A 26,648-nucleotide genomic window follows, 5' to 3' on the forward strand; every position below is an offset into this window, starting at 1 on the left:
GAAAACTTTGTGATTGATTCTGATCTGCCTGAGTTGACCATTTTTTTCATCCTTTTCACTTCCCTGTGCCATATTCAGTTCTTCCGTAAATTCACGAATTTACGGAAAGACAAACAATTCCGACCCACTGTTCCGACCTAACACCTCTAACCCGAGCTCGAATACGAGGCAAACCAAAATGGCGTGTCAAGGCAGTTGAAATAATTCAGTCCTGGCCAACATGGATATTCAGAGACCGGAGAGAATAGAATTCATTAAAAACCTTTCAGAACTGATAGAAAACTCAACTTCTCGTGTTGATACGCTTTTACAAGGATTAGGATGGTCTAAAGAAAGAATTATTGACGAAAGAAAGGTAAGCATTATTAAAGCTCATATCAGTTTTGTTACTAATTAGATCAGTTCAGTTCATGATGAAACACAAGATCTTTTTCATAACAAAAATTATTCCATTTGCTAAGTTATCAATTAGATCACAGTTTAGCGAAATAACATGCAGTTTAAGCATACATTTATGTACTGCAATGCAAGGAAAACAAGCCCCTTTGCCAGCATGCACATTTTAGCTACACTCCCCATAATTTTTTGTAAAATTAGGAGTGCACTCTTGCATACCCAACTGTTGCTTAAATTTACAGGTATTTCTAAAGATCGCAAAGTGATTTTCTAAATTTGTTTGCGAAAGGGATAGAAAGTCTGTCATTCTAAATTGAGTAATGCTCTTGAGATCAAGGGCTGCCGAGAAGTTTCCCAGCCCTAGGGCAAAACTGAAAGATGTGACCTGTGAACGAAGGGAGCAGAAACTTTTGTGATCATGCCCTCAAGTGTTGTAGCTTGAAATGCATTTCAGAATAATTCTTGCAGTCATTCTCTTGCAATTGTTTAACACAATTTACCATTTTAGGCCCCTTTTTAAGGCCCCCTATTACTTTTTAAATTCTTTCCAAAAAGTTTGAATAACAGACACTGATGGTAGTGCTAGAAAAGGAAAGCTTAGTTTCAACTCTCAATAGTTGTTAGGGAATATTGATATAAGTTTGATAAATGAAAAAAAAGAAATAAAGCATGAACAGACTCAAGAATCACTGGGAAATTTAGTGCACGCTCAAATGTGCACACTTATCACAAATACATGCCTGGCCTGGATAATAGGATGTGCACTCCCAAGATCTCGCCAAAAACTTCCATGAATTCCAGACCAGCCCATTTGAGGTTTTCTTCTTATCGTATACATATCAGGCCTTGCTCTAAGCAAAATGAAGGTGATCTATAAAAAGAGCCCCCTAGAAACTCTAGGCGCTCTATTTCGCACCTCTAGATAAAATTTCCTTTAGAGCATCTTTCGAGGGCTTTGGAAGATCGAGAGCTTCATATCGAAAGCTCCGGAAGAGTGTTAAATAAGAAATTCAAGGGTGATACAAAAAAAGCACCATAATATAAAAAAATAACAAAACATACAATATGTTAATATAAATATAGAAATTTAATGAAAGAAAGTTTCAAAATTGTTCTGATTTTTCTAGATATGTAAGTTACCATCACTTTTTTTCACTGTCAGTATCACTGTTATGTTCAGCTTCACATATTGCTACATCAAAACACATGGCTTTAAGTTCAACATTTAACTGTGTTTCCTTTTTTATGCTATCCATTCTATAAGAGACACCAGAACATCTACTGCTTGCAAAAACAAATGGAAACTGAAAAGCAATGCAATAATTTCGGTGGAAATCTGATCGCTCATTGGCACAAATGATTTTACGTTTTTAAGAAAAAACAGAAAATAACACTTCAACAGAAGATTAACGCCTGCTCGAAAATCAAATAAATCTGCCGGAGAATATGCTTGATGGCCTGTGTCCTTGGTGGTTATTAGAGGGTTATTAGATTAAAAATTGTATCGAAAACCCAATGTTGAATTTGCTGAGTTCTTTTCTCAAGGGGTAATCTTATGCAAATCAGAATATTGCGGTCTGTTGGGAAGATTGTTTATGCTTGATCAAGTTTATTTCACAAATGTCAAAAATTTATTTTGCGCTGTGGTAATATTGTTTTTACGTTTTGAGGGGCTCTATAAATCGCTCCCCAAGGCTTTTTTGGGTGCGATCTAGTCATGCACGCTCAACTGAGTGCCTTTCTGGGCTAGGTCTGCATATTAAGATTTAATTTGAAATACAATTACAGTAAGATTTATAATTGAAGAATATGAAATATGGCATCAGCCTTGGCTACACCTTTATGTTTTAGTCAGTGCCTTCAATTTATATTTAGCTGTTGATTTGAGAAATAACAGTTAAACAAAAATCTTCAACATATGCTGAATTCATTGGATTTATTCTTTTCAAACCAGGGTGCTGATAACCTAATAGAATGTCCTTTTGACAAGGATCATCGTGTTGGTGCGATGGGGTTTGATGACCATACAAGAATATGTCAGCTTCAGAATTCTGGTTTTAGCAACATGGAAATCAAGGTAAAATTTTAAAAGAAAACAGATTGCTTTCAATGTGGAATATGTTAACCTGTGAAATGTTTTTTTGAGTTTTATGTACACCTATATTTTAAACAAAAGTTTATAAACCACAGTAAAAAGTATGATTCATGTTACTCATTTTACAAAAGCATAAGAAAATTATTTTACTTTTTTCCAACTTTTTCAAAGCAATTTTACAAAATGTATTCTTTGCCTCCAATTAAAATGAAAAAAATTATATTTGGCAAGGATGCATATGACAGGGCAAAAATTGAAATATTTGTGTGACGGGCCAAGCACAGTGTATTTCCTGTTTGAGTGGCCTTTTCTAATCTACTGAACTCCCTTTGATATGATAACCAACTTTGAGGTATATTTTCTGAATCATTTTCATATGATGTCAGAAAAATTTTCCAATGATTTTTCCAAAAGCCAAGGCCCCCCTGCCCCCAGCCATGAAGCCCCTGCCTAGGTGGCTATGGGTTTAAGATGATTTGGGTGTAGTCATGTGCGTAAAATGTCACCAGAGACTGGACTATTGCAGCTTTTTGGTTCTCTGTTTCCTGCTTTCTGTTTTCTGTTATTAGTTTCTATAAAGAGGAGGTGATGTTTTTTATTTATTTAGTTTTCAAGGAACCTTTTTAAAACAATTGGTTTTCAAAGAAAGAGCTTTTTCAAATGAACTTTTATTGTAACAACAATATATAGTAACAAAATGTATACATCATTAATGTTAAATAATATTACTAGACAAGGAAGCAATTTTTCTGCGGTACAGAATTTGAAAATGGCTTTGAAAAAAGCAAACATTTTACGACAGACTAAAAGCTTTTTCGTCTGACACTCCTCAGAGCATAAAACGTCAGTATTTTCCATCGTGTTCTTTCGGAACCTCATTCTGACATTTTATGCGCTGAGGAGTGTCAGACAAAAAGCTTTTAGTATGTCATAAAATGTTTGCTTTTTTCAAAGCCGAAGCAATTTAAGCGTTAGATTTGGAATATCCTTCTAATGTGTAACTGTATCCAGAAATTGATCAACCTTTCTTTGTTTATTTCCCAGGATCTGCCTGACAGCTCAGGATTTTTTTACCAATCACCATTCTCGTCTGTTAATCAAGTTTACATTGGTAAGATTGATAATTTATTTAAGCTCCTTTAAAATAAAATAATTAATGTGTATCTGGAAAAATATGAAAATAGTTTCAACTTCAACGAATGTTGTTTTTTCCATGCATGATATGCTGTTTTTTGTGTTCGTAAAATGTCTTTCACAATTTTACTTTTAAAATGTCTTTCAAAAGGACTGAAAGGACTTTCACAATTTGTGACATATTTTCTTGGCAATGAAAGTGGCTGTAATATAGAATTGAATTTTGTCATGTTATATAAGTTTGCAGGGCTGTCTAGAGGGGGATAAGGGGGGAAAATTGCCCCAGAGCCTATAGTAATGAATTCCATTTTAAGAACAGGATTATAGCACTATGGCTAATAATATTGCAACATTTCAAATGACTGCATGAATTGACTGCCAGAAATATCCTGAAATGCATTTTAAGCTAATCTAGAGGGCGTGGCTACAAAACTTTTCTTGTTCCTGCACTCCAAAACCTACCAGTTGCCCTGAATCTTAATAATGATTTATTCTGCTATGTGAGACTAATGTTCAAGGCTAATTCATCAACTATGGCAATCACATAAGTTAACAAGCATCTGATGTTGAAATTTCATAACCATGGATGTACTTTCCCACAGCGAGTGATAACTCTTAATATCATTGGCTTCTATATCAATCCAACTTTAATGAGTTTTCTCACAAGAAATTATTACACAATGAAATACCAAATCAATGTATGCAGTGTTTTGAAGCTCAATTTTTGTGATGGTAATCTGAAGCATAGAATTGGTGGTTTTCCCTTTTGCTGTTTGTTCTGTTTGTTTGAAATTGCTGTTGGTTAAAAAATAGATGATATAGCAACCAGTAAATGCAACCACATTCACAAAACATTGCTGGTATAATCTTCTTTCATCTTTTTAGGAAGTGAGCAGTTAGAAAGCATTGGATTATGCTTGAAGAGGTAATTATTATATGCCTATCAAATCTTCCTATTGCTGCCAGTAGGCAGTAGCAAATTTAGGTACAATTATTTCAATATAATAGTGTCAAAATAATTGTGATTGGCCTTAAAGCTCTAGTTTTGCCCTGGATAGAGCAAAATGGTTTCTTGCTATGAAGAAAGCCACCAACAACACAAATTTATAAGTTTTATTACTTATTCTGTTGTTGAAGTTACAAGTAAAGATGGCGTCTGTTCATTTTCTCATTGTTCAATTTTTAGAAGTCATGTGGCTGTGAATGACAACATTGAAAAAGAAGAGGTGAATACCATTGCCATTAAAACTGGGTGCATATGTGTTGCACTGTTCTATTTTCATTTCAATCCTCATTTTGTTCACCACATAGGTGAGGGACTATGTTAGTATATAAGGGGATGTGGCCAATGTGGGAAGTTCATCTCTCCTAAGGGTAATTTATTGATAATTGACAGTGAGCTTTGCTATTATCTTTAACATACTGTAACCATTCCTTTTGTTTCTGATTTACCCTTTCATGTGAAACACAAAAAAAGCAATTGAAACAAATGACGTTATTGATGCCACAACTCTTGAGGTGTATGAAAGACGTGCAACATGGCTGTCCGTTAGCTACTGCTGCATCATTAATGTATATGGTTATTTTGGTACTTTGACATTGTCCAATGGATTAATATGTCCAATCTTGTTAAAGCCTTTGTTAAATGTAAAATTCACTTTCATAATGCAGGTTTTAGCAATCAGAGAAAATGATTCTGCTACAGAGGCTTACACAGAGAAAGGACAAGGTAAAACAGCATCATGTTTTAAAGAACGATAATATAGTTAGCAAAAACATTGAGTACCAAAATGAAAATAAAATAAGTTGATTGTTAAAATTATGTAATCAAACTTGATATTTTAACAATCAAACTATCTGATTTTCATTTATTTGCTAACTATATTATCGTTATTTTGGATCAAGTACCACTCGCAGCATACATATTTGATAGGATTTTATCATGTTATAAAGGCTTTTCATAACCATGGCCAAGCTTTTTGCATTGTTGATGATAGTATACACACAGCTAGGGTCAGGTTATAAGAAAACATTTATGGTTTGCTGAGGGAAAATAGATACCTAAGATATACCACCAAAATAGGATAGATCAGGCATTATCATTATTAATGTTCCAACAGAAATCATGTGCTAGGCCACTACAGGAATAATGATTAGTTAATTTTCAATTTTAAGGTATGCTTGTTATCTAAGTTTAATCATTGATAAAACTAAAAAGTTTCTTGTTAACATTTGAAGTTATTATACAATCAGCTACAGTGATTGCCACCAAGAGTATTGTTTGCATTTAACTGATGTGTCTGTTTTGCCAATTTTATTTTTCATATCCTATTTCAGACTCTTATACGGTTGGTTGCTTCTGATCAACACTGCCTTTTGTCTATGACATAAGAAAGTTTCAAAACAACCGATATCCTTCAGATGTTATTTTTAAAACCTTATTTCTTTATAAAATAGTTTTACTTTCTAAACTACATAGAGATCTAAACAGAAAACTTAATGAACCAAATATTTATCTGTAGTTCATTCCCAGGCTAACTTTTTTGCTCTATTTGGGACAATCAAAAAAAATTATTTTTGTCTGTAGTTTCAAATTTCTAATATTCCCTTATACTGGTACAAACCATTTAAAATGTTTTGATTCATACAGATCAAACTTATAAACCTGCTGAAAATGAATTGTCTATGATCAGTCAGAAATGGAAATAGTCTTCATTAATTAATTGTTAGAATAGACAGTAAAATATTCCTGCCAGCTTAAATATTATTTGTACTTCCAATGCATTTTGCAAAGGCCTCTGGCTGATGCATGATATGAACTTAATTTATTATTTATGAATTAATTGACAGGCAAAAGCATAGTTTTATGGGTACCGATAAGATTAAGTTTATAGTAATTAGAATCGTAGATTGAGAAGTTGCTACTATAGACTTTAACAAATATTATCAAGTAAGCTAAAAACCGTAGTATCCTTTTCCAAAAACAATGTATCCTTTTCTGTTTCAAATACAAACAAAGCAATTTGTTACTCTTTGGAAACAGTTTGCTTTTTTTTAAATTTCAAATAAAACATTTGTTTGGTCCTTTCTGCTTTTGAATTCAAGAAGATTTTGTCAGAAGTACATTTAATGGATAAAAAGTCAGATCATTTGTACAAATTGCATCTGTATTCGTGCCTCTTATAATGATGCGAAGAAATTTTTCGTTTCCCTTTGTCGAAATCAAGTTTTCATATCAAATAGCATTTTCTATACTCGTTAACTAAAGCTGTTTTAAATTTACATAAAGAAAGTTGCATTTAATTTTAGCATGTTTTCTTATAACCTCATTTTTTTCCTCGATAAATATATAGCACCAAGGACACAGACGTCTTCAAACGCAGAATTCTGTCTTCCGGCAAGTTACTTAGAGACAATGCTGAATGCAGAAGACAGGCTGAAGCTTTACGAATATATCGTAGCGGTATGATTTTAACGAAGTTTACGCCCCCGTTTGGTTGGTTATTTAAGGAATAAACTCTTTCGCATTTTAGACATTTTCTGGTAAACAGTTATGACAAAATTTGCAAGATTCTTACTTTTCACATTTTGCAATGTTTTTAAAACATTTTTCCAAAAAAAACTAAAAGGCTTCAGGGTACTCCATCGTTCCAGAAATGGTTTTTGGCGGTGGCTAGATTAACCTCTTGAATTTTTCTACTTAAAAGATAATGTTATTTTGAGAAAAATCTAAATTTTATTTATCAAAGATTTTACTGATCAATCTTAAGCACGGATATGACGTCATATGACGATACGACGTTGTATCTCTTAAAACACACAGAAAACCATCACTAAACTTCATAATCTGTTTTAGCATAATGTCAACTTGATTCGTGCCAAATTTTACCATGTTCTGCTTGGGCCCATTCTGGCTAATCACGTTTAAAAAATGCTATGTTTGCCTAAAAATTATGACCGAACTATTTCAATTTAAATTACCTGTAGATTGAAAATTATGAGGGTTAGACAATTTTGCATGTGATATTTGCAATCTCCATACCAAATTACATCAGATTGCCTATTTTCAACAGCATCTTAAGTATAGCACTTGATAACAGTCCATTATTCGACTCCAAATTCTTGTAAAAAAATGGGCGGTGGCTTTCTTCGCATAATGGTGTGACCATCAATATGTAACATCTGATAACATGGAAACGATACAAGGTACTGAGCTGAAATGTTCTGTGTTTTTTCATGTTCTAAAAGGGACTACCCGACCAAAGTTTCTGAGTACATGGGTGTCATACCTGTGTTGATTTGCCATGGAATACCCCTTATGAAATTTTTACCAAACATGCTATACAGCGTGCACATTGCGATAACACAGAGAAGATGTTACAAACTTTCGTGCAACATCTTCATCGATTAGAGGATTTCGGCGATTGGTATTGGTGTGCACACCGCCTTTAAAATGTTAATTTTGTGATTGAAATATGTGAAATAGCAAATTGCTCTGCTCACGACAATTGAAAAATACTAAAATGGCTTAAGCCATTTGTCAATCAATGTTAGCCAACCAATAAGCGTGTGAGTGGTTGCTTGCTCAGTGATTGGTCAGTTGTTGATTGGCAGATGACTTAAGCCACTTTAGTATTGCCTTTGAAATTGTCTCTTTCTCGTGTTAATGTTTAAAGAGATGTTCTCCCTGAACCATCTTTAGCTTTCTCTGTCCTCTCTATCTGGCTAAGTGTAATAGTATGTTATTTTGAAGATGCAAATGCTAGCTAGCATTGATTTCAAATTTTGGATGGAGTCATCTTTCCAAACATGCTGTACTGCTTAAATAAAAGTATGGGACCAAGCTTCTGTTTCATATCTTTTGATCTTATAGTTTTTTCTCTTCGCTTTAGACTGGTAAATCAGAAATGAAGCGAAAATCTGTCAACTTTGATGAACTTGAAAAAGATGCGTTGGAACAACAGAAAAGTAAGAGTGATTTGTTTGTTTATGTTTATTCGGTTTTTGGGATATCCTTCTTGTAGGACACTTATTTAGACACTTCAAATCAAGGCTGCATAATGTTCCAGGATAGACAGCATAGTTCATGGGTACGAAAAACATGGGGAAGGGCTTTGACAGAGAATGAAGAAAAAGGAAGAGGAATGTATCGGAGAGAAGATTTTTTCGGATAAATTCGTTAAAAGAAGCTACGTGAATGCTGTCTGGACATAGTGGCCACAATAAACATTTGATGTTTAATCGGCCTAAGAATCACCTTGCATCATTTCTGCTAAGAAACATCTTGATCTTGTATCAATTCTCTTGAAAATTGTTTGCCTTACCCAAATATCAGAGGTAGATCATTTTGTGCTAAAATGGGGGCATTTTGATTATTTTGAACTATGTTCTGCAGTTTTAAACAAATTTACTTCTTGTATTCTTAGAGTTAATCAGCTTGACAGAAGGAAATCAATTCTATTCAAATAATAACTGAAGTTCAATGAGTCGACACATTTATTGAATAAATTTCTGCTCCTGCTTTGTAGTTTTGGAAATGCAAGAAAAATTGGAAGAGGATCGGCCTAAAAGCAAAGTGGAAGCGTTGGCTGAACTGCGGGATTATAAACGCCGAAGGCAATCGTACCGGGCGAAGAATCCGGCACTAGCTAAGACATCAGCCACCATGGTATTGTTTTGTTTTTCTCTCCTCATCTCCTCACTTTATTTCAATCAAACACGCCTACCATGCCTTCAGCTCTGGATTGTTTTTATGTTACAAAGGGCTCATTCGAAGTTCTCGATTATTTGAATCGCTTTTCTCTTCCCATTTTCCAGAATTCGAAGTTCGCTGCAACACAGAGCCATTATATCAAAAGGTTCCAATTTTATAAAAATGTATAACAAAAGTCTCCTGGTTGAAATTAAACAAGTACAAATTTGGCAATAATTTTAAATAAAATCTATACAATTTCTACTATTAGATTAATTTCGGCTTCGAGTCAACAATCTGTTATTTGTACGCTTCCATTTCTTTTCAGTTCACTGAGGGAGCCTGCTTAATATGACCTCTGATATAGTTGACACGACATCACTAACAATCTCAGCTAAATATCTCTATTTGCAAAAGTATTTAAAGATCTCAGGGCTGAAATTTTCCAATTAAGTATGAGTGAACAGTGATAGTAACAGACAGGCTGGGGGTACAATAACATAATTCTTTATAGATAAAGCTTGCTTTATTGATTAAACCTTCTATGAATTTGCTTCCTTTCTAAGCATTTTATAAAAGCGGTCTTTCACATTTGTATTGTTGACTTATAAAAAGATTTTTTGGCAATTTTTAAGTTAAAAGTTTACTCACGATTATAAATAAATTATTTCAAAATAACTGATGATGAAGGGAACAAGTTTGTCTTTGGCAGTATTTCAAATGTTCAAAAGTAGGCGAATTTTGCGCACCCAGAGAGATCCAACAGGACTATGCGCTCCAATATCTAAAATGTTTTCGTTGCTTCTCTTCTAAAAAATTATTCTACTTTGAATAAAGGGGAAAATTATGGATTACATTTGACTTTGAGTTTTTTAAAAGATTGCTGTGCATTAAGTGTAATTAAGAGTTTTCGCAAACGAAGTTCGAAGATTAATGATTTAGTCTGATTCACCCCTGATCGCCGCTATCCAGTACAGGAAAAATTTAAGCTGTTTTGTTTGTAGCTGAATGCTGTTGCGTTTGTATGGTGAGTGGTGCACTGTGGGTGCTGGTCTTATATCTTTAGTTAGAAGATGGCGTAGCTTCTTCGTATTTTCTCGTTGCGTTATGTTTTAGTTAATTGGCTTTATTTCTTCAGGTCATTCGCGAGCTTATCGAGCAGCAGATGAAGTATTTGGAGTTCTTCTCTGGTGGCAAGTCAAAGGCTAGTGGATCCGAGCAAGGTGAGATGCATTCTGATACATTAAGTGAAATTAATGTCGATGCGAAAGACCCCATGGAGCGATTTGATGAGGCTGATGGTGAGTCATTCGATACAAACCGCGCAGACAGATACGAAAGGGAGGATGGCTACAAGAAAGGATATGGTCGAGAACAAGGCGACATGGACAGAGATAGAAGAAATAGGGATTGGAGATACAAGCATAGGAGTCCTGAAAGGTATAGTTATGGTCGCGAGGGAGGAGATTCAAGGCAGGCAGACCGCTGGGGAGGTAGAGATAGCGATAGAGCCGGGGACAAACTAAGGGACAGAGATAGGGATAGGGGTTGGGATAGGGATAGAGAGAAAGATAGGAATAGGGGTTGGGATAGGGATAGAGAGAGGGACAGGGATAGGGAGAGGATCAGAGGTGAAGACCACTGGAAAACAAGGGATAGGGACAGACGGCTTGTAGATGTAGAAGGAGTCAAAGCTGAAACAGGTGAGCTGCAGGAATTTTCAAAGGATATAAATGGAAAGGTTGATGAGGAGTACATGGTAAACAGTAAGAAAGATCAAGTTGAAATGGAAAGATTGGAGAAAACAGATAACGATGTTGGTGAAGGCGAAAGAAGAAGGAGGAAGAGCAGAAGAAGAAGTACAAGTAGGAGTAGAAGTGGAAGCAGGGAAAGACACAAACACAAGAAGCGAAAGGATAAGCATAAAAAGAGAAAGCATAAACGGAGGGAGAGAAGCGATGAGGGTGAATGTAGTGCTGATTCATGTGAAGAATGGGTTGAAAAGGGCTAAACCTTAACACTGTGAATATTTAAATGGAATAGGTTTGATGAAGATCTCTTTCGATGAAGAAGAATATGCCGTTTCATGATGAAGAAGGTTTGTGTGTTTCCAGTCAGTAAAGATTCTTGACTAAATAAAAACTCCATCAGGTTGAGTTGGACCATGTGGGCTTGAATATAGACACAATGGAAATACAACAAGATGATGCTGCCGTTTAATCAAAGAGCCAGCAAATAATGCTTGTAGTGCATTTATTTTCTACGTTGCGAAGACTGATGTGTCATTAAGCAGGACTTCTTGAACATGTTGCAAAGACTTGTGTATGTATATGCCCTAGCAGTGCTATTTAAACTTCTGCAGTAGCAGATGTCTATACCAAACATAGCCTATCTCGAATTTGAAAACATCGGTTAAGGTTAGACCTTTATTTGTTGGTCATATCTTATTGTACCTAGAATGATTGATACCTGTGAACGAATTTTGAATGCTAATTTCAGGACCTCCATCGTGACATCTGCAACATCACTGCCATGACAATAAACATACTCAGCCTATTTGACCAGTAAAACGATTGTCTAAAGCTTATGCCCACTTTCACGCATTAATTATGATGCCACATTAACTGTAATAGCACCTTGATTAATTATGATACCATCTTAATTAATTATAATACCATCTTAGTCTTCTTTAGAATCTGTAACCTTCTCAATAAGGTCTAGCGCTCTCAATTGCCATAAGTTCATCAGCTTTTTGTATTTTCAGCCTGAATAAAGTTTTCCTCTGTTAAAAATGTTGGCTTAAGCACAGTAAATAGAAAAACGTTGATCTAATTAATTTAACGAAAATTTTCAAGATTTTTTAATCAACAATCATTTTTTGTGCCCAAAGGAAAAGAATTCGTGCCTTTGGTTAAACTTCTACTTTCTTCAGAAGCTCGCGAAATTTGGTCACAGTGATGGAAAACCTCGTCTCGCTATCCTTATGGCTTATTTCAACTAGTAAGATTATTTTCATATTTAAAATTTTTCTTATGTTAAGAGAGCTTCGCAGTCTACTTTTTTAAAATCCAAAACTTCAGAAAAGAACATCGATAGTCCTTTTTGTAAGAATTCAATTTTTGCAGAACTGCTACAAAAATCCCGAAATATTATCTCCTCTTCACTTTTGTTATTAATTACTTCTTTCAAAGCAAGTTGCCTTGTTCAACACTTTTACTGAATTTAAATTAGAAAATAAAGAGCCGTTGTTTTTCATTCGCAGCTGAATCACACTTTCTGCAGCTGATCAAACGTCTCACCCTTTCAGTGTTCTGATTTTGATTAAACCTCGCCTTCGAAATTAATGGCCCCTCATCGTTAGAACTATCATCCCGGTCTGACTTCATCCCGTGATGAAAGAAAATTTTTGTCTTCGGTGTAATCTTTCATATTAGAGAATCTTGTGCAGCTCTAGAATTGAGATATGGTAGAGTTGTGATTTGTCTCGTGTCAAAATTATAATGTGAAAAAGAGCCAAAAGTTTAACACAAATAAAACTTCCATCGGCATTGACGTTTGTCATGTAAAAGATCTCTAAGTCACAATTTGCCAAGGTGAAATACAATGGCGTGATTTTACAATCGAATTATGGATATTTATTTTGAAATTTTTTCTGTAAATTTTTAGATTTGGATCATGTGATCTTAAAGAATACAATAAAACAGTCATGAATATAAAAAAAGTCGAATGTAACAATGTTTTGGCTGAGATACAGTCTCAGTCTAATTTAATCCATCAGTTTACTGTAAAGTCTTGGCGAAATCACAACTGCAGGTCCTTTGATAGCCATGTTTAAAAAAATTCGCAGATTTTTAGGTACTCTCGTGTTCTTTCAGATATCGTGGTTCAGATTCATCGATTCTGAAAAGATATGTTATGACGCTATGACTTTAATTTCAGCAATGTGCAATGCGTGGATGCATGTTATGCGGTGAAGCAAACGAATGTAGCCTCGCTGTTGTCTTTGCTTTTGTTATCAGGGGAAGCCGCCGAATTAAAAAATAATTACTTTTTCAATTGCAGAGTACAATTTCATTTCCACTGTGCGATTTCTCAATTTTCTGCGCCATGCATTTAGCTGGTATGGGCGAAATCAGAAGGTATAATGTCAACAAACAGTATCTTTGTGCTGATTTATTTACAATAAGCAATTCGGTAAAAGCGCTAACTTTACTTTTCAAAAGCCAGTGTAATACGTCGGTCATTTGCCGAATCTATTATAAATCATTCCACCAAAAGACCAACAGTGGAGCGGCACTGTTTCAACACATATATGAAATACTTTATACTAACTGTACAAAAAAGAGAACTACACAGAGACACGATGTGTTCATATAAAAATGAATAAACGGAGGAGCTCTCTTACGTTTACTATGGGGAAGGCTTCCCTCCATTTCTTAAACCCTTAATGTATTGTGCATTTGAAGGAACATTTGAACGAGAATCTATAATTACCAAGGGCAGATCATTCCTCAAAGTTTTTTTTTCTTCTTTATAATTTAAAATTTTAAACTACAACAAAGCTACTCAAATACATGTCACTCACAATAGGGAAGGACACAAGGTCATCTAGTCTCCATTATGAGTGACATTTACAATTTTCAATTACATCTAAATATAAACACAATAAAGGGAGAGAGGTAAAAGAAACTTTACGTTTAAGGCCATGTTAAGGACTAACTATTTTTTTATTCAAGTACAAGTCACCATGACCAGTCTGCATAGACAAGCATCGAAAGTAAAAAGGACAAGTATTGAAGTAAAAGAAATTGAGAGCATTTTCACATATTCGTACACAAGAGTCAGTAGGAATATGTTCACAGTCATGAAAAGACTTAGCACGCCATATGACATTAACACACAACTGAACATTATTAATATGTTTAAATATACAGCCCGTTAAACTTAAGCAAGCACTGTTGTAGGAGCCTGAAGGCAAAACTTGCCAGCGTTGTGGGAGCTATTTGAATGTTCAGTCTTTTGTCTGTTCGTGGGAACTATGGCCTAAAATCTTGGGAATTTTGTCGATAATACGCCAGTGCCTCGAAATGAAATCCTGGCATAATCAACATGGAATCGCTATAGCTAACATATATAGAAAACTGTTTGAATAACATTGGACTTATTCAATACATTGGGTTATCTTGAGGAAAACACTACTGGTGGACTACTTTTAAGAAGCATTTTTAATGCCAAGCATCTTTTTTTATCCTTCCGGGCATTGAAAATGTTTAGGGTAAACTTTAGTCTTGAATCAAATACCTGAAAATTGTTGGCACCTAAATGACCTGCGAATGATATGAATAAAGGCAGAGCTATGCCAGAGGCAGAGTTATGATATAAATAAAGGCAGAATTTAGGTAAAGACATACACAGGATGTCATTGATGAATTATTAAACACCTTTATTCACTTGAAAGTAGAATTTAAAATTTCATTTTTAAGAATTGATTTAGTGGGAGTTCTGATGGTGAGCTTTGCAGCGTTTGAAACAAAATTTTTTTCACTCCTCAAAATCAAATCTGCTTGAGCTTGGCATAATATGAACTGAAATATTGGATCAAGCCATCAAATTGAATTTTTCAATTCACGAAAGTGGATCAGATAAAAAGGTCGTGGTTTTGAATTGGGCTACATTCGTCACTCCTAATATGCTTTAAATGTAACTGTAGCGTGTTCATAAATTCATCACTACCGTAAATCCTCGAATTGCCTCCCTCCCCCTCGAAAAAGCCCGCCTCGAATGAGCCTCCACCCTAGAACTAAAAATTGTCAATAAGCCCCCACTGCTACCTTAAATTCTCGAATAAAACCCCTTAATTTGATGCTTTTTTCCATCTGGGGTTGTCTTTAGCGTTTTATTGAATTACCACAATAATTCATACTTTTGATAATAACTAATCAAATGCTCATAAAGAAATTCCTACTAAAATTAAAAAAGGTCTTTTGATAATGCCTGCTTAATGTCAACAATAATTTTATATGGTCCCCCCCTTCGAATAAGCCCCAATCCAAAAATATCAAAAATAAATAGGCCACCAGGGGGGCAGATTCAAGGATTTACGGTATCTTTGCATTAGCATTAAACCATTTTCTTATTAGGCTTTACAGACAAAATGCGGTACTCTAAATTTTGCTTTTAGGTGGTTGAGGGGAATGTCGTATTGCTTCTGAGTTCAAGCGTGTTGCTGTTCTCATTTCTGCCTCATTTTGTCTGCCTAACCAATACGTTCTTTTACAAAATAAGTTGGAAAAGGAAGGAAGATGGATGAATAGTTGGATGTATCAGGATGCCCGAACTATGACGTAACCTAATTTCAGGAGCAGGGCCTTTGAAAGGGTATTTGCAATTTACCGACTGAGTGGATGAGCCCTCCTTTTAGCAACGGAATTTTTTTAAGAGGTGTCATCCCCCCCCCCCCCCATATTCATATCGTAGGCGCTGGTTGTCTATGCAGCACGGTAGCTTGTGACTACGGCCAAAAATAGAGCGTTCAGTGATCAGTGAAATGCTCTACCTTCCTCCGGACAATTTCATCAAGCTTTGAAAATCCTCCTTAGAAAAACAATTAAATTAAGGCGGGGTTTATTTGGGCGTAGTACGTTATTTCTTTTTGCCTTCATTTGCCCTCAACCCTCTTACCGTTTTTGAGCTCTTCTCGGGGTTTTTTGTTTTCTTCAACAGAGGCCCGCAAAACTAGGAAACATTGTCATATGACATTGTTTCAAGAACGAAAAGAGTTTTTCATTTGTTTCTGTGACATGAAATGTTCGTGGCCAAACTTGTCAGCCAATCTCTGACAACATTTTGTTGTTGTTGTTGTTGTTGTTGTTGTTGCTCGTAATTTTTGGTGGGAAAATGGAGATGAAGCGTAAATCAGTTGCTAGTATTTTGTTATTAGTGAAGCTCTTAATAAAAAAAACCAGAAAACAAAAGCATCTTACAAAATATGGCGATGGGTACGGAAGAGGGAGCAAATGGGCTTGCTTAATTTAGAAGGCACACAGACCATAGAAGGTCATAGAAGGAAAATGGCCATAGAAGGCACACAGGCATGTCATGATGGTCCTTGTAAGCAGTATCCCACAAGAGATCTTTCTTTGACCAAATCTATCTTTTTCTGTATGTTTTCGTCTGTCCACATATGCTTTGAGTTGCTGTTTGTCGCCATGTTTAACGCAAGCTTCACTAACTGCACATGGATTTTTACTGATTTTTACCCGCATTGAATTGAATTTTGTGATTACATCATGCCAGACTGTCACATAAAAAAAACACAAAATGTCACACGAAATGTTTGACGATCTTCAAACATTTGTGTGACAACTTTTTAATCGAATTTGTCATAAGACGTGGTTGCCAAACAAGGAAACATTTTGCCAAACTAGGAAACATTTTGTGAGCATGGATGTCATATGACAATGTTGCCTAGTTTGGCCAGGCCTTTACTTGCGTGTAACGGAGCTTCCTTTTGGCGATAACTTTCATTTGAATGCTTCTTTTCTTAAAGCAATTTTACGCTCATGCATCAGCCTTCTTACTCACATCAAGTCAATTACAACCCCTATTTACACTGCTCCGTTTTTTATAATACTTAGGTTTCCGATCGCTTATTATTATTATCCACTTACGATATTCATAACGTTAGGCGGCGTTTGTGGCCTATACCTTGTTCATTCGCACAATGTTCCATAAGACCTATTTTCTTCTTTCTTAACTTTGTCGTCGCAAGAAATTACGCGTGTTTTTTGCGCGAAAATATTTGATTTCGGGCTTAGATGTAAATGGTTGACAGCCGTTATGTGTCAAGGCTACGAAACTTGCGGTTTGTTCACAGTGCTTGAATCAATCGTTTGAAACTTTATGTGACCTTTTTACAATCCAAGGCTTTCTTGATAGTCCTTTGCATGAGAAATAATCGTTTTAAACTTTCAAACTCCCACAATGGATTTCAAGTTTCATCAAAGGTTTAAGTTCCTTTTCTTCAATGTCCAAATTTCGCTTGATTTTGAGGGTTCGTGTTGTTTTATTCAAAAGAATTGACAGTATTATATATCAGGTCACCGCCCCGGTATGCAGATTTTCCATCAATTCGGAAGGTCACAGGTTCTTCTTTCCAGCTATTTAAAACTTTGATAGCAAGAGACTTTAAGCCTGAGAATACAGCTTTGAGACGTTTGCCTCTTAATTAGCTTTCAGAGTCTTGCAGTGGCCGAAGAACAATTCACCCTTGCAAATAACATACAAGATTTCCATCAAAGCAAAAATATTTTTCAAGAAATTTGGTGCAGGGTCCACTATTTGCTAGTCAGGAGCTTCTTGGCGCTCCATGATTCACGCTCTTTTTACTGGAAACAAGCCAGCCTAATTTCGGCTTTTCATGGAGCAATGTATCTTGACAGAGTTAGCATAAGCACTGTAGGTGGAAACAATCTCGATTTGGTGCGGGAGGACGTGCTTATTTGGCTCCGTAGTGCAACGCCTATATAAACGCGGCGTTTTTTGTTTAATCCGAATGCACATGTGTCTATGTAAACCTTTTTGAAAACTATTCTTTTCAGATCCATCTTTGAAGATTGAGCGAGTACAATCTATTTTGATTTAGTGTCCGTGGCCAGTTAGGGAAAGGGGACATCGAGGGCGATGACTCCCCTTTGGATTCAAACAACGGACACGTTTTGTTAGGAGTAGGGATGCTTTTTTGCTGAAAAAAAGTTCCCATCTGATGAAATCCTATCTGCATGCCTGCGTTTACATTTTTAGAGAACAACTGGCTCTTACAAAGATTATACTTTGAGCTTTGAAGAGTGCCAGGCCCTCAAATTTGTGTACCACTATAACAGATACGGTTAATTTTTGGAACTTCAAATACAAAGTTGAAGACTATTAGCTCACCTTGTGTTTCACCACCTCAACAATCAGGACTTATGTTCTCTGATGCAAAAAGCTTTGATTTAGCTATTTGCTAGAAATTTTAGCATCTGGCAAAGAGAGACTAGCCTCGGTACATTGTTGACAAACTCTGTTTACAGGGTTTTTACTGTTAGCACTGTCTATCAGCCAGCTGCATCTTCTCTCACAAAACCGTTTGCAAAGTAGCCGCGGGGCCATGAATTTCTCAGGTTTTTCGTATTAACAGCTCATCCGGCTCAGATATAAACGAATTGTTATTCAAAATATCAACAGTCATTGTATTGTAATGTTTGCAGTTACTGAGAGAATGTACCTGACAAAGCACGTTCAATGCGAGTCTCATTTTATCGGCACAAATAGAAATTTACTGGAAATTATCTTCTATTCCACATTTTTCCTTAAAACTGTAGGTGAAACGTGCAAAAGATGCTTATGAAGAACGGATGCTCAACATGGGTTCATACAGCTGAAGACGTATTGATGACATAAACAAATTATGAATATAAATGTTAGGTCGTAGAATATAAAGCAGCATAAAGGATAGAAGAGAAAGAAACAATGAAACGATCTTCTTTTGCAATGTAATCCTGTTTGTTTTTTGTAAGATTTATATTTAAAACAAAGAACACCGATTGCTTATAAAGGGCTAACGCATACACCGAACATCATGGGGTAGAAAATGAATAGCTTGTTACAAGGTTAATGTGTTGCTTTCCACATAGAATATGTTTATCTGTTTTCTTGGAGATTTTCCTGTTATCTTCGGAAAATGGAATCAAGTTGCTTTTTATGTTGATGATTCTATAGAATGCAAAAAGGCGCTCGATTGAAAACTGTCAATGAAGGGTATATGAAGCATTGTCAAGATTTGCGTTATGTCATCTACGGAAAAAGGGAAAATAGCTAAGTCAGATAGGCAATTCATTTTAGCATTTTCTTGTTAAGCTACACTCTGTTCTTCTGTTTCTTTGAGTTGAAAGTACTTTTCTCCTTGCTTTACAAGGTGTGCCCCGGGCTACAGATCGTTCGTTTTGATAAACAAAAAAATCTAGTAGACAGAGAAATTAAATACGACAAATTGTTGTTCGCATCATGTTTTGGCTATGTTATGAGCGACCCGATTCGTTGCCGGGCTGCAGAAAATTGAATAAGAATATCTCACACTTGAGCAATTAGCTGCCTCTGATTCAACATTAATTAGAGCCTTCTTGTCTAAAACATTTTTGGCGCGGCTTGAAATTCAGAATCACGGCAACGAACTCCTGTTCCTCAACCATTCTTTTGAGGTGACGCTTTTGTCCTTTTCGTAGCAATGTTTATTAGGGTGATATTTTTGTTTCGTCTGTGTGTTTAAGGGAAAAATTTGAGAGATGTTGCTGAAAAATGTTTGTACTGTTGTCGGTAATTTTGCATTGAGTCCTCAAGCAAGGGGCATCTCCAAGTAATGGACGACTCCTAATAATAGACACCTTCCGGATACCGGACACCTAAAATAACGGACACGTGCAATAGCGGATATCTCCCAATAACGGACACCAAGCAATAGAGAACACACTCGAAAACGGGCACCTACAAATAACGGACATCTACAAACAACAGACACCTCCCAGTAATGGGCTACTCCCAATAACTGACACCAAGAAATATTGGACACATTCCAATAACTCACAATTCTCTATAACGGAAACCTGTCAATAATGGACACCTTCCAATGACGGACAGAAATTCTGTCCCAAATTTTATCTTCTATGTTGTTTAAACTCTTTATGAAAAGCCTCAAGGAAATGAAAATCTCATTAAAGCGACAGTATCTCTTGTCTCAAAAAGCTGTTCGCTCCCCTTCGGCAATTTTACTTTATTTATAATCTGTATACTTTGGTACATAAGATACAACTGATTTGGTTTATACGAGATATTTTCGTCTAAACTTTCTCTAAAAACTCATTAGCTGATTTTGTTATCAAAGAACATAATGTGGCTATAATGTGGTTATATCATATAACTTATATGCAGAGTTCATGTATCGTCCTTTGCATCATAAATGGATATTACGCTTTCTCCCTGAGCCTGTAGGGACATGAAAAAAGTTATCCCGAAATCCGGCAATCAAAGATTTAGCACAGGGGCAGGATTTTCGTGACTGCATTCCTGTTATTGTCATATCCATCATGGATTCAAAAAGAAAACTCCCAGGGTAACTATTTCTGATCAATGATATCATAAAAATTTCTATTACTGCGTCTTGATAGTATGCTTGCCAAAATCAGGGTTAAAGCTACTATAAAATAGTGCAGCAGTGTGGATATTAGGAATTAACATTGTAAAAATTGATCTAGATGCAACCCCCTGATTTGAAAAAGGATTAGAAATACAAGACTGCGAGAACAGAAAGAACTGCGAACGCATCGACTGTGTAGTATTTTTTAATAGACGGAATAGATAACGAAGAATCTCCGAAGTTTGCGTGTTTATTTAAATGTTTTAACTCTAATTAGCCGGGCAGGGCTATTACACAAGGCCGCTATAAGCCTGTTATTTGAACCAATTTGAACTTTATTTATGACGAGCTTTATCTTAGAGAAAAGCTGCTTCTTAATGTATAAATCCTTCTGGAGGTTTTGATTCTTTACAACTGGGAATAAACTTCAAAGCTGGCCTAGTAGTTAGAGATTCGAAACACATCACGTACATCCAACAAATTTTCAGCAAGCCATTGTCTTGTAAGACTTATTCTTTGAGTTTTTAATTTTCAATCCTGAAAGGACAAGGGCCTAAAGGAATTGGCATGCTGGCTGTACATAGATTGCCACACTGATTTGTCACATAGATTTCTCGGTAGTTGATCGAATGGTCATTGACATTTTATTTTCCTCAAAAGAGGTTTAAACCTAGAACAATGTAGATCATTGTCGACTGATACATAAACATCAACAAATACCAAGAACGGTGACAAAAGAATCGTGACATGAACTTTAACAAACACCAAGAACGGCGACAAAAAGCATTGAAAAACACTCCGTTTGTGAACAAGGATGTCGTACAGGCTTTTGTAATTTCCAACCTTTTTTGTCTGTATTTCTAATTTGCCCCCTTTGGCATTGCTTTATATGATAAACTAAACGATCTCGGCAGTGGAATGTGCTTCATGTTTTCCACAGAATCAAAGAGCCAATTTATTCTCGAAATCCTTTCATTCCTGCATATTCTGTTGCTTTCAAGTGCTTTTCATTTGCAAACAAGTGAACTGGTCCCTTAAGGGTTTTTTATAAGGGTTTTGAGACACCCTCATTAAAGTTGAGATAATTTTAAAAACTTAAAGTTTATATTTCATTGTTTACAACAACTCGATGAAACTGGGTAATTTTTATGAAAATTTTAACTGATTTTTATGATTTGGTAAATTTTATAGCGTTGATAGCTAGGTAACGAGTTTCAGGACGGTAGTTTACCAAATTTCTCAAATCTTCTTCATTATATTTTATATACCAGTAGTATAATACCACTAAGGTAGAATGCTGGAATTTGTATTGTTAGTTTATTACTGTTTTTCCAAAACCTCGAGTTACTTGTGAAATGAACAAAAAAGGTCCTAAAGGGCAATCTTGAGGTGCACCATATTTCTATTCCGTTATGATTCAGGCTAGAATTGTACTGAAAACACACAGTAAATATTACAGTTTCTTTAAGTCTGTGACTTGGTCACCTCTAGTTGGTCCCTATGTTCTGAAGTAGAGACTTGAAAATTTTCTACTGTCGAGGAATCCGGGCGATCTTCTTCTGCAGTGGAACTTTGGCGGTCTTTTTTTGCTGCGGAACCTTGGCGATCTTCTCCGGCAGTGAAACCTTGGCGATCTTTTTCTGCTACTTTAACAGGAACATGCTTGGGTGTCGCAGCTAAAAAGTTGTTGTTGATGTTATTTGCAGGAGCCTGTGCTTGAAGCTGTGCTAATGATCCCGAGGTGGAGGGCTTAGATTTCACTGAAACAGCGCTTCTTGCGCAAGCATCAGGCAAATCGTAACCGACTTGTCCCGTTGAATGCCGAGTACGTTTAGAGAAACAGGAGTATACCGGAAGCAACATGCGTTTAAACACGGCCCGAAATTCCTTATTCATTATACTGTAGACTATCCAGTTGCAACCTGAATTCAAATACGCCAACGCGAATGCCAAACGCTGAACATCACCCGAGACTGTGTCAGGCGCGTAAGCACGGATGCTCGTAACAACGAACAAAGGCGACCACAAGCCGAAAAACAATCCGATAACAACGACGATAATCTTAACTGCTTTAAGCTCTTGACGAAGAATTCGACCGATGCGCAGTTTGGAGCTTATTGTCACCTTTCTTTCTTTTCCATTGTCTGGCGATTGTGTTATTTGCAACGAGCTGATTTTCTTAGTTTGTACTTTTACCTCTTGGAATATATAGTAGTATGTAACAGTTATTAAAAGTAGTGGAAGTAGAAAAAAGAAGCAAGTTAGTAGAACTGCCATTACTGGGTTCTTGTTCCAAGATATCTCGCAGTCGAGAAGCTCCGCGTTAAATGCCAAGTGAACGATTCCGAAGTAAGGAAACAATGATAAAACAAGTGCCGTTATCCATATATTCACCAACACGATTGTTACTCGCTTCTTGGTTAGGAAGTGATGTTGTCGCAACGGCCAGCGAATAACGATAAACCGTTCGATGCTGATTGCGCACAAATGCATTATCGACGAGGCGCAAAGGAAAACCCCAAGCACAGAAGATAATTGGCACCAAACGCAGCCGAATACCCATTGCTGTCGGAACATTGCGATGGCAATCGACAGCACGCGTGCGAACGGCGTTAGTAGATCCGTAACCGCAAGGGAGAATATAAACGAGTTCGTAAGGGTTCGCAAGTGATGAAAGCGAATTATTGCGAGACATACTAAAATGTTACCGAACACCGAAAGTACGAGTTGTAAAATCAAGAAAATACCATATGTATAAGCTGGAACATAAGCAGCTAGGCCTTTCACTTCGCCGTCGCAGCCATGGAGAAAATGTTCTCTTGATGCGTTATGGCGTGTCATCGACATTTTATTTGTAACTGCTTTTGTCTTTACATTCATACATCGGTTGCTGTCTATATTGAAGGGAATAGCAGTTCCAAAGCCGATATTTGCCTTAGATAGTTGGTCTGCAATTGTATTCTTTTCTCTTTCTGCTGAAAAATCAATATTTATCATCATTTCTTTAGCAGTTTCTTTTTATCCCTATTAATTGTGCATTTAAGACCGAATGGCGCTTAAGTCTTGTTTATGTTTTTCATTCCACCAAGAAGTACAAGATTCATACAGGAAGCTTTATGTCTTCACAAGGCTCTGGCCACAAAGAATCTTTGTTAAATAGTTTCATAAGAACATAATAGGCATCTTTTTGTTATACACTATCGCAGTTTTCTTTATGAACACACCTATCGACTTTAAAGAATATTGTCAATTTTCGCTGCTTTTGAAAGGAAGCAAACATTTTTTTAGTGGGAAGCTGTGATCGAATCAGTACCAGGCAGGCGTGTCATCATCTCTACATCCCCTCAAAGCAAATTGGGGTCTTACCTATTTTGGCCTTGCCTTGAAACAATTATATAGGCTCTGAGTCTAAGGGTAGATGACACTTGATGCAATCCAGTTGTTTGAGGAAATTATTTTACTATCCCCACCCGTTTGGATCTAACAGCCGTCTACTCGAACTTTCTCTTGAGCCACATATAATTTTTCCTGTCTTATGTAGAACTGAATTGAAATTCTGAAGTTTGTTGAAAAATTTGTGACCTAAGCTTGTCAGTGGGCCTTGGTTGCAAAATGAAAAGGTTATTAAGCCCCGGTTTTGGTACGTGAGCCCCGTTATTTTTTTGTCACACAGATTTAATCAGTACACACAGATTGGCTGTAAATATGTGCTATGTTACTCAGGCAAGATATAACGAAAAGCTTATAAGAAATTATATCCAAACCCCCCTGAATGGTAATACTTTGTTGACAATGTATACAGTGTAAAACGAATCGAATGAGTGCTTCATTGTAACTGCAAATGTTAATATTCATTTATAAATTGAATGAAAGAAATTTTTCTGATGGAAGGACAGCAATTATCAAGGCAATGAATTTGCTGGAGGTATAGACGAATTGAGTGAAAAGTTCTACTGATAAGTTGGTGCCACAGAGGATGCGGGAGACACATAGGGTTTATCTACCCAAGTGAAAAGGCTCGACACCTTTTACAACAAAGATGAGCCCTTAGATGGCCTACCTGCTTCCCTAAATGCTCTGCAAAGCAATGCAACCCACCTAAACGTGACAGCGTAAAACAAGTTTCGTTCTTACTCAACACTGTATATTACGATAGATGCTAGCGAGAAGTTTTTTCGCTGCGATAACCTTATCCCCAGGGAAACGCTAAAATCTCTCGTTACATTAGCTTAAAAATTCAGAACTTGGTTGCAAACACATTTGGCAGTTTATCAAAGGAAGCTGTGTTTTGCAAAATTTTGCTTTTGAGTAAATGATCAAAATTGCAAGCAGTTTAATATTTTTTCAAGAAATTGACAGCATTCTAAGTCTCAATAATAATTTACCTTGTTTTCTTTACCAGTATGATGCGAAATTCTCTGTCGATTTTCCTAATTTCGGTCAGCGTAACTTTTCAGATCCGAGCTTGAATTCTGCAAAATTCGTAGGCGCAAAACCATTGATAATGGCTTTCCTCCACTTTCACTATCGACCGTTGATGATCTATTCAGAAACTGAATCTCGACAGCAGTTCGGTCGGCTTTGTGGAGACGGTATGTATTAATAGCATATCCTCCCTTCGTCCATGTATATTGTCTGCGATTCAAATATTACAGCTTTGTATCCTATATCTCGTCCTTATGCAACAGCTTTGTGATTCTAATGTATTTAATCCTGCTTGAAATCTTAATAATCCTACTTTAGGGCAGGCATCTACAAGAACCCGTCTCTACTTCCCGCAACAACCATCCTTCTCAACGCCGGTGCATATCTCCAGAACTTTTACCTGGGAGCCCATTTTAATACAAAATTTAATTTCTACCAGATGGCGATTGTAATTATCTCTGTGAACGACCCGAAGTGGGAACTAACGACCAAACTGTACAAAATTTGATTGCAACGTCCGCTAATGACCTCAAATGTCTTTGAATTTTGACAAAATGATAACGCCTGGTTGTTTATCAACACAAATGTGCAAATTCTTCATTTTGTCCTCTCGCGCCTGAGTTGTCGTAACTTTCCTATTGAGCAGAACTTCATCTAACAAGTTTCGACTATTACCTGCCCATTGTTATTACATAACTTGTACGCTAATCGTATGTGCATGTCCCCATGTAGCATTAACGATTGTAAATGCAGTCACGCTGGCGTTCGAAGTCTCTCTGAATGTACTGAATGTATTTAAAGATGCGAGCAACCTGCAGGTGAAAGCTTTCATCGTCAAATTGTCCAATCTAAGAGCTATTTTAAGGGCGCATGTGTCATGAAAGCCGATTCGAAAACATTTTGTTTTTATGTACTGTGTTGTGTTTAACAAAAAGTTCGTAATTCAATTTTACAAAACAAACTTCTTCGATTTGATTAAATTGTTAGCTTTTATCCAATCTTTCCTCTCTTTTATACAGTGTACCTATAGACAGCCTACCGCGTGCCTGTGTAAATCAATATTTGAATGAATTTCGTTAAATGGCACATGGGTTTGTCACAGAAAGAAAATGCTATCTGCACATTAAAAATGCTGGATGCTATGCAAACGAGGCTATAAAATATACGCATGCAGATGCAGGGAGCTTGCTAACAAAGCTCAAATGAACTTCGTTACACTTAAGCAGCAGGAGGGGAGGGACGGGGTTCGGTTAAATCTTGTCCTAAAGAGCATGGTTCTGGAAATAACTCAAATCTTATTTTCACATGCAGCTCAAGGATGTTCTTTCATAAAAGCTAAAACATAGAGATTCGAATATTTGTTGTGTAGGTATAAACAAGCTGCAGCCTTGGGGGTGAAACAGAATAAAATCTCGTATCTCAATGAAGATAGACCACTTCGACCAGGTTTTTTATAAAAACTGTATACTGATCTTAATATCTCACTGTCAAGAGCTAGATATTTTTACTGCACGAAAATTTAAGATTTTCGGATCTGTCAGCTTCACTCATAAAGTTTTTGAGGCGCTAACTAGGATGGAATGTTGTTAACGATTGGAAACATAGTACATTAAATATTGATTAGACTTTTGTCGTCTAGGTATCAAAACAAAGAGAACAGTTACTGCGATAGAAAATTTTGATGCTGTGCATTGTGTGCGACAAGCATCCTTTCTTTCTCTTTTGGTTCGACAGTG

At 36.3% G+C, this 26,648-nt stretch overlaps 2 protein-coding genes across 4 annotated transcripts; one reads left to right on the forward strand and one right to left on the reverse strand.

The window, feature by feature from the left end:
- The first annotated feature begins 71 nt into the window (after positions 1 to 71).
- On the forward strand, positions 72 to 16,397 carry LOC135690040 (uncharacterized). Its single transcript, XM_065207476.2, has 10 exons — positions 72 to 355; positions 2,351 to 2,473; positions 3,536 to 3,602; positions 4,511 to 4,550; positions 4,812 to 4,851; positions 5,297 to 5,354; positions 6,979 to 7,088; positions 8,518 to 8,593; positions 9,154 to 9,293; positions 10,456 to 16,397. The coding sequence occupies exons 1-10, from the start codon at positions 221 to 223 to the stop codon at positions 11,326 to 11,328; spliced, it is 1,662 nt and encodes a 553-aa protein (XP_065063548.2). The 5' UTR covers positions 72 to 220; the 3' UTR covers positions 11,329 to 16,397.
- Positions 16,381 to 26,648, reverse strand: LOC135690042 (histamine H2 receptor). 3 transcript variants are annotated; one of them, XM_065207480.2, is made up of 2 exons: positions 24,873 to 26,648; positions 16,381 to 23,459 (listed from the first exon to the last, which is right to left on the reverse strand). In XM_065207480.2, the coding sequence occupies exon 2, from the start codon at positions 23,365 to 23,367 to the stop codon at positions 21,952 to 21,954; it is 1,416 nt and encodes a 471-aa protein (XP_065063552.2). In that variant the 5' UTR covers positions 23,368 to 23,459; positions 24,873 to 26,648; the 3' UTR covers positions 16,381 to 21,951. The 3 variants fall into 3 exon arrangements, with proteins under 3 accessions (XP_065063552.2, XP_065063551.2, XP_065063550.2); XM_065207479.2 differs by having other exon boundaries at positions 16,381 to 23,462; XM_065207478.2 differs by lacking the exon at positions 24,873 to 26,648 and having other exon boundaries at positions 16,381 to 24,838.

This window comes from Rhopilema esculentum, chromosome 5 (genome assembly GCF_057945365.1).
Source record: "Rhopilema esculentum isolate cy_ngs chromosome 5, ASM5794536v1, whole genome shotgun sequence".
Classification (NCBI taxonomy): domain Eukaryota; kingdom Metazoa; phylum Cnidaria; class Scyphozoa; order Rhizostomeae; family Rhizostomatidae; genus Rhopilema; species Rhopilema esculentum.

Coding starts and splice junctions, on each gene's coding strand:
- LOC135690040 (XM_065207476.2), top strand. CDS start 221: ATGGATATTCAGAGACCGGAGAGAATAGAATTCATTAAAAACCTTTCA. Junction 2,474..3,535: donor TTAGCAACATGGAAATCAAG/GTAAAATTTTAA, acceptor TTTATTTCCCAG/GATCTGCCTGACAGCTCAGG. Junction 4,551..4,811: donor ATTGGATTATGCTTGAAGAG/GTAATTATTATA, acceptor TTCAATTTTTAG/AAGTCATGTGGCTGTGAATG.
- LOC135690042 (XM_065207478.2), bottom strand. CDS start 23,487: ATGATGATAAATATTGATTTTTCAGCAGAAAGAGAAAAGAATACAATT.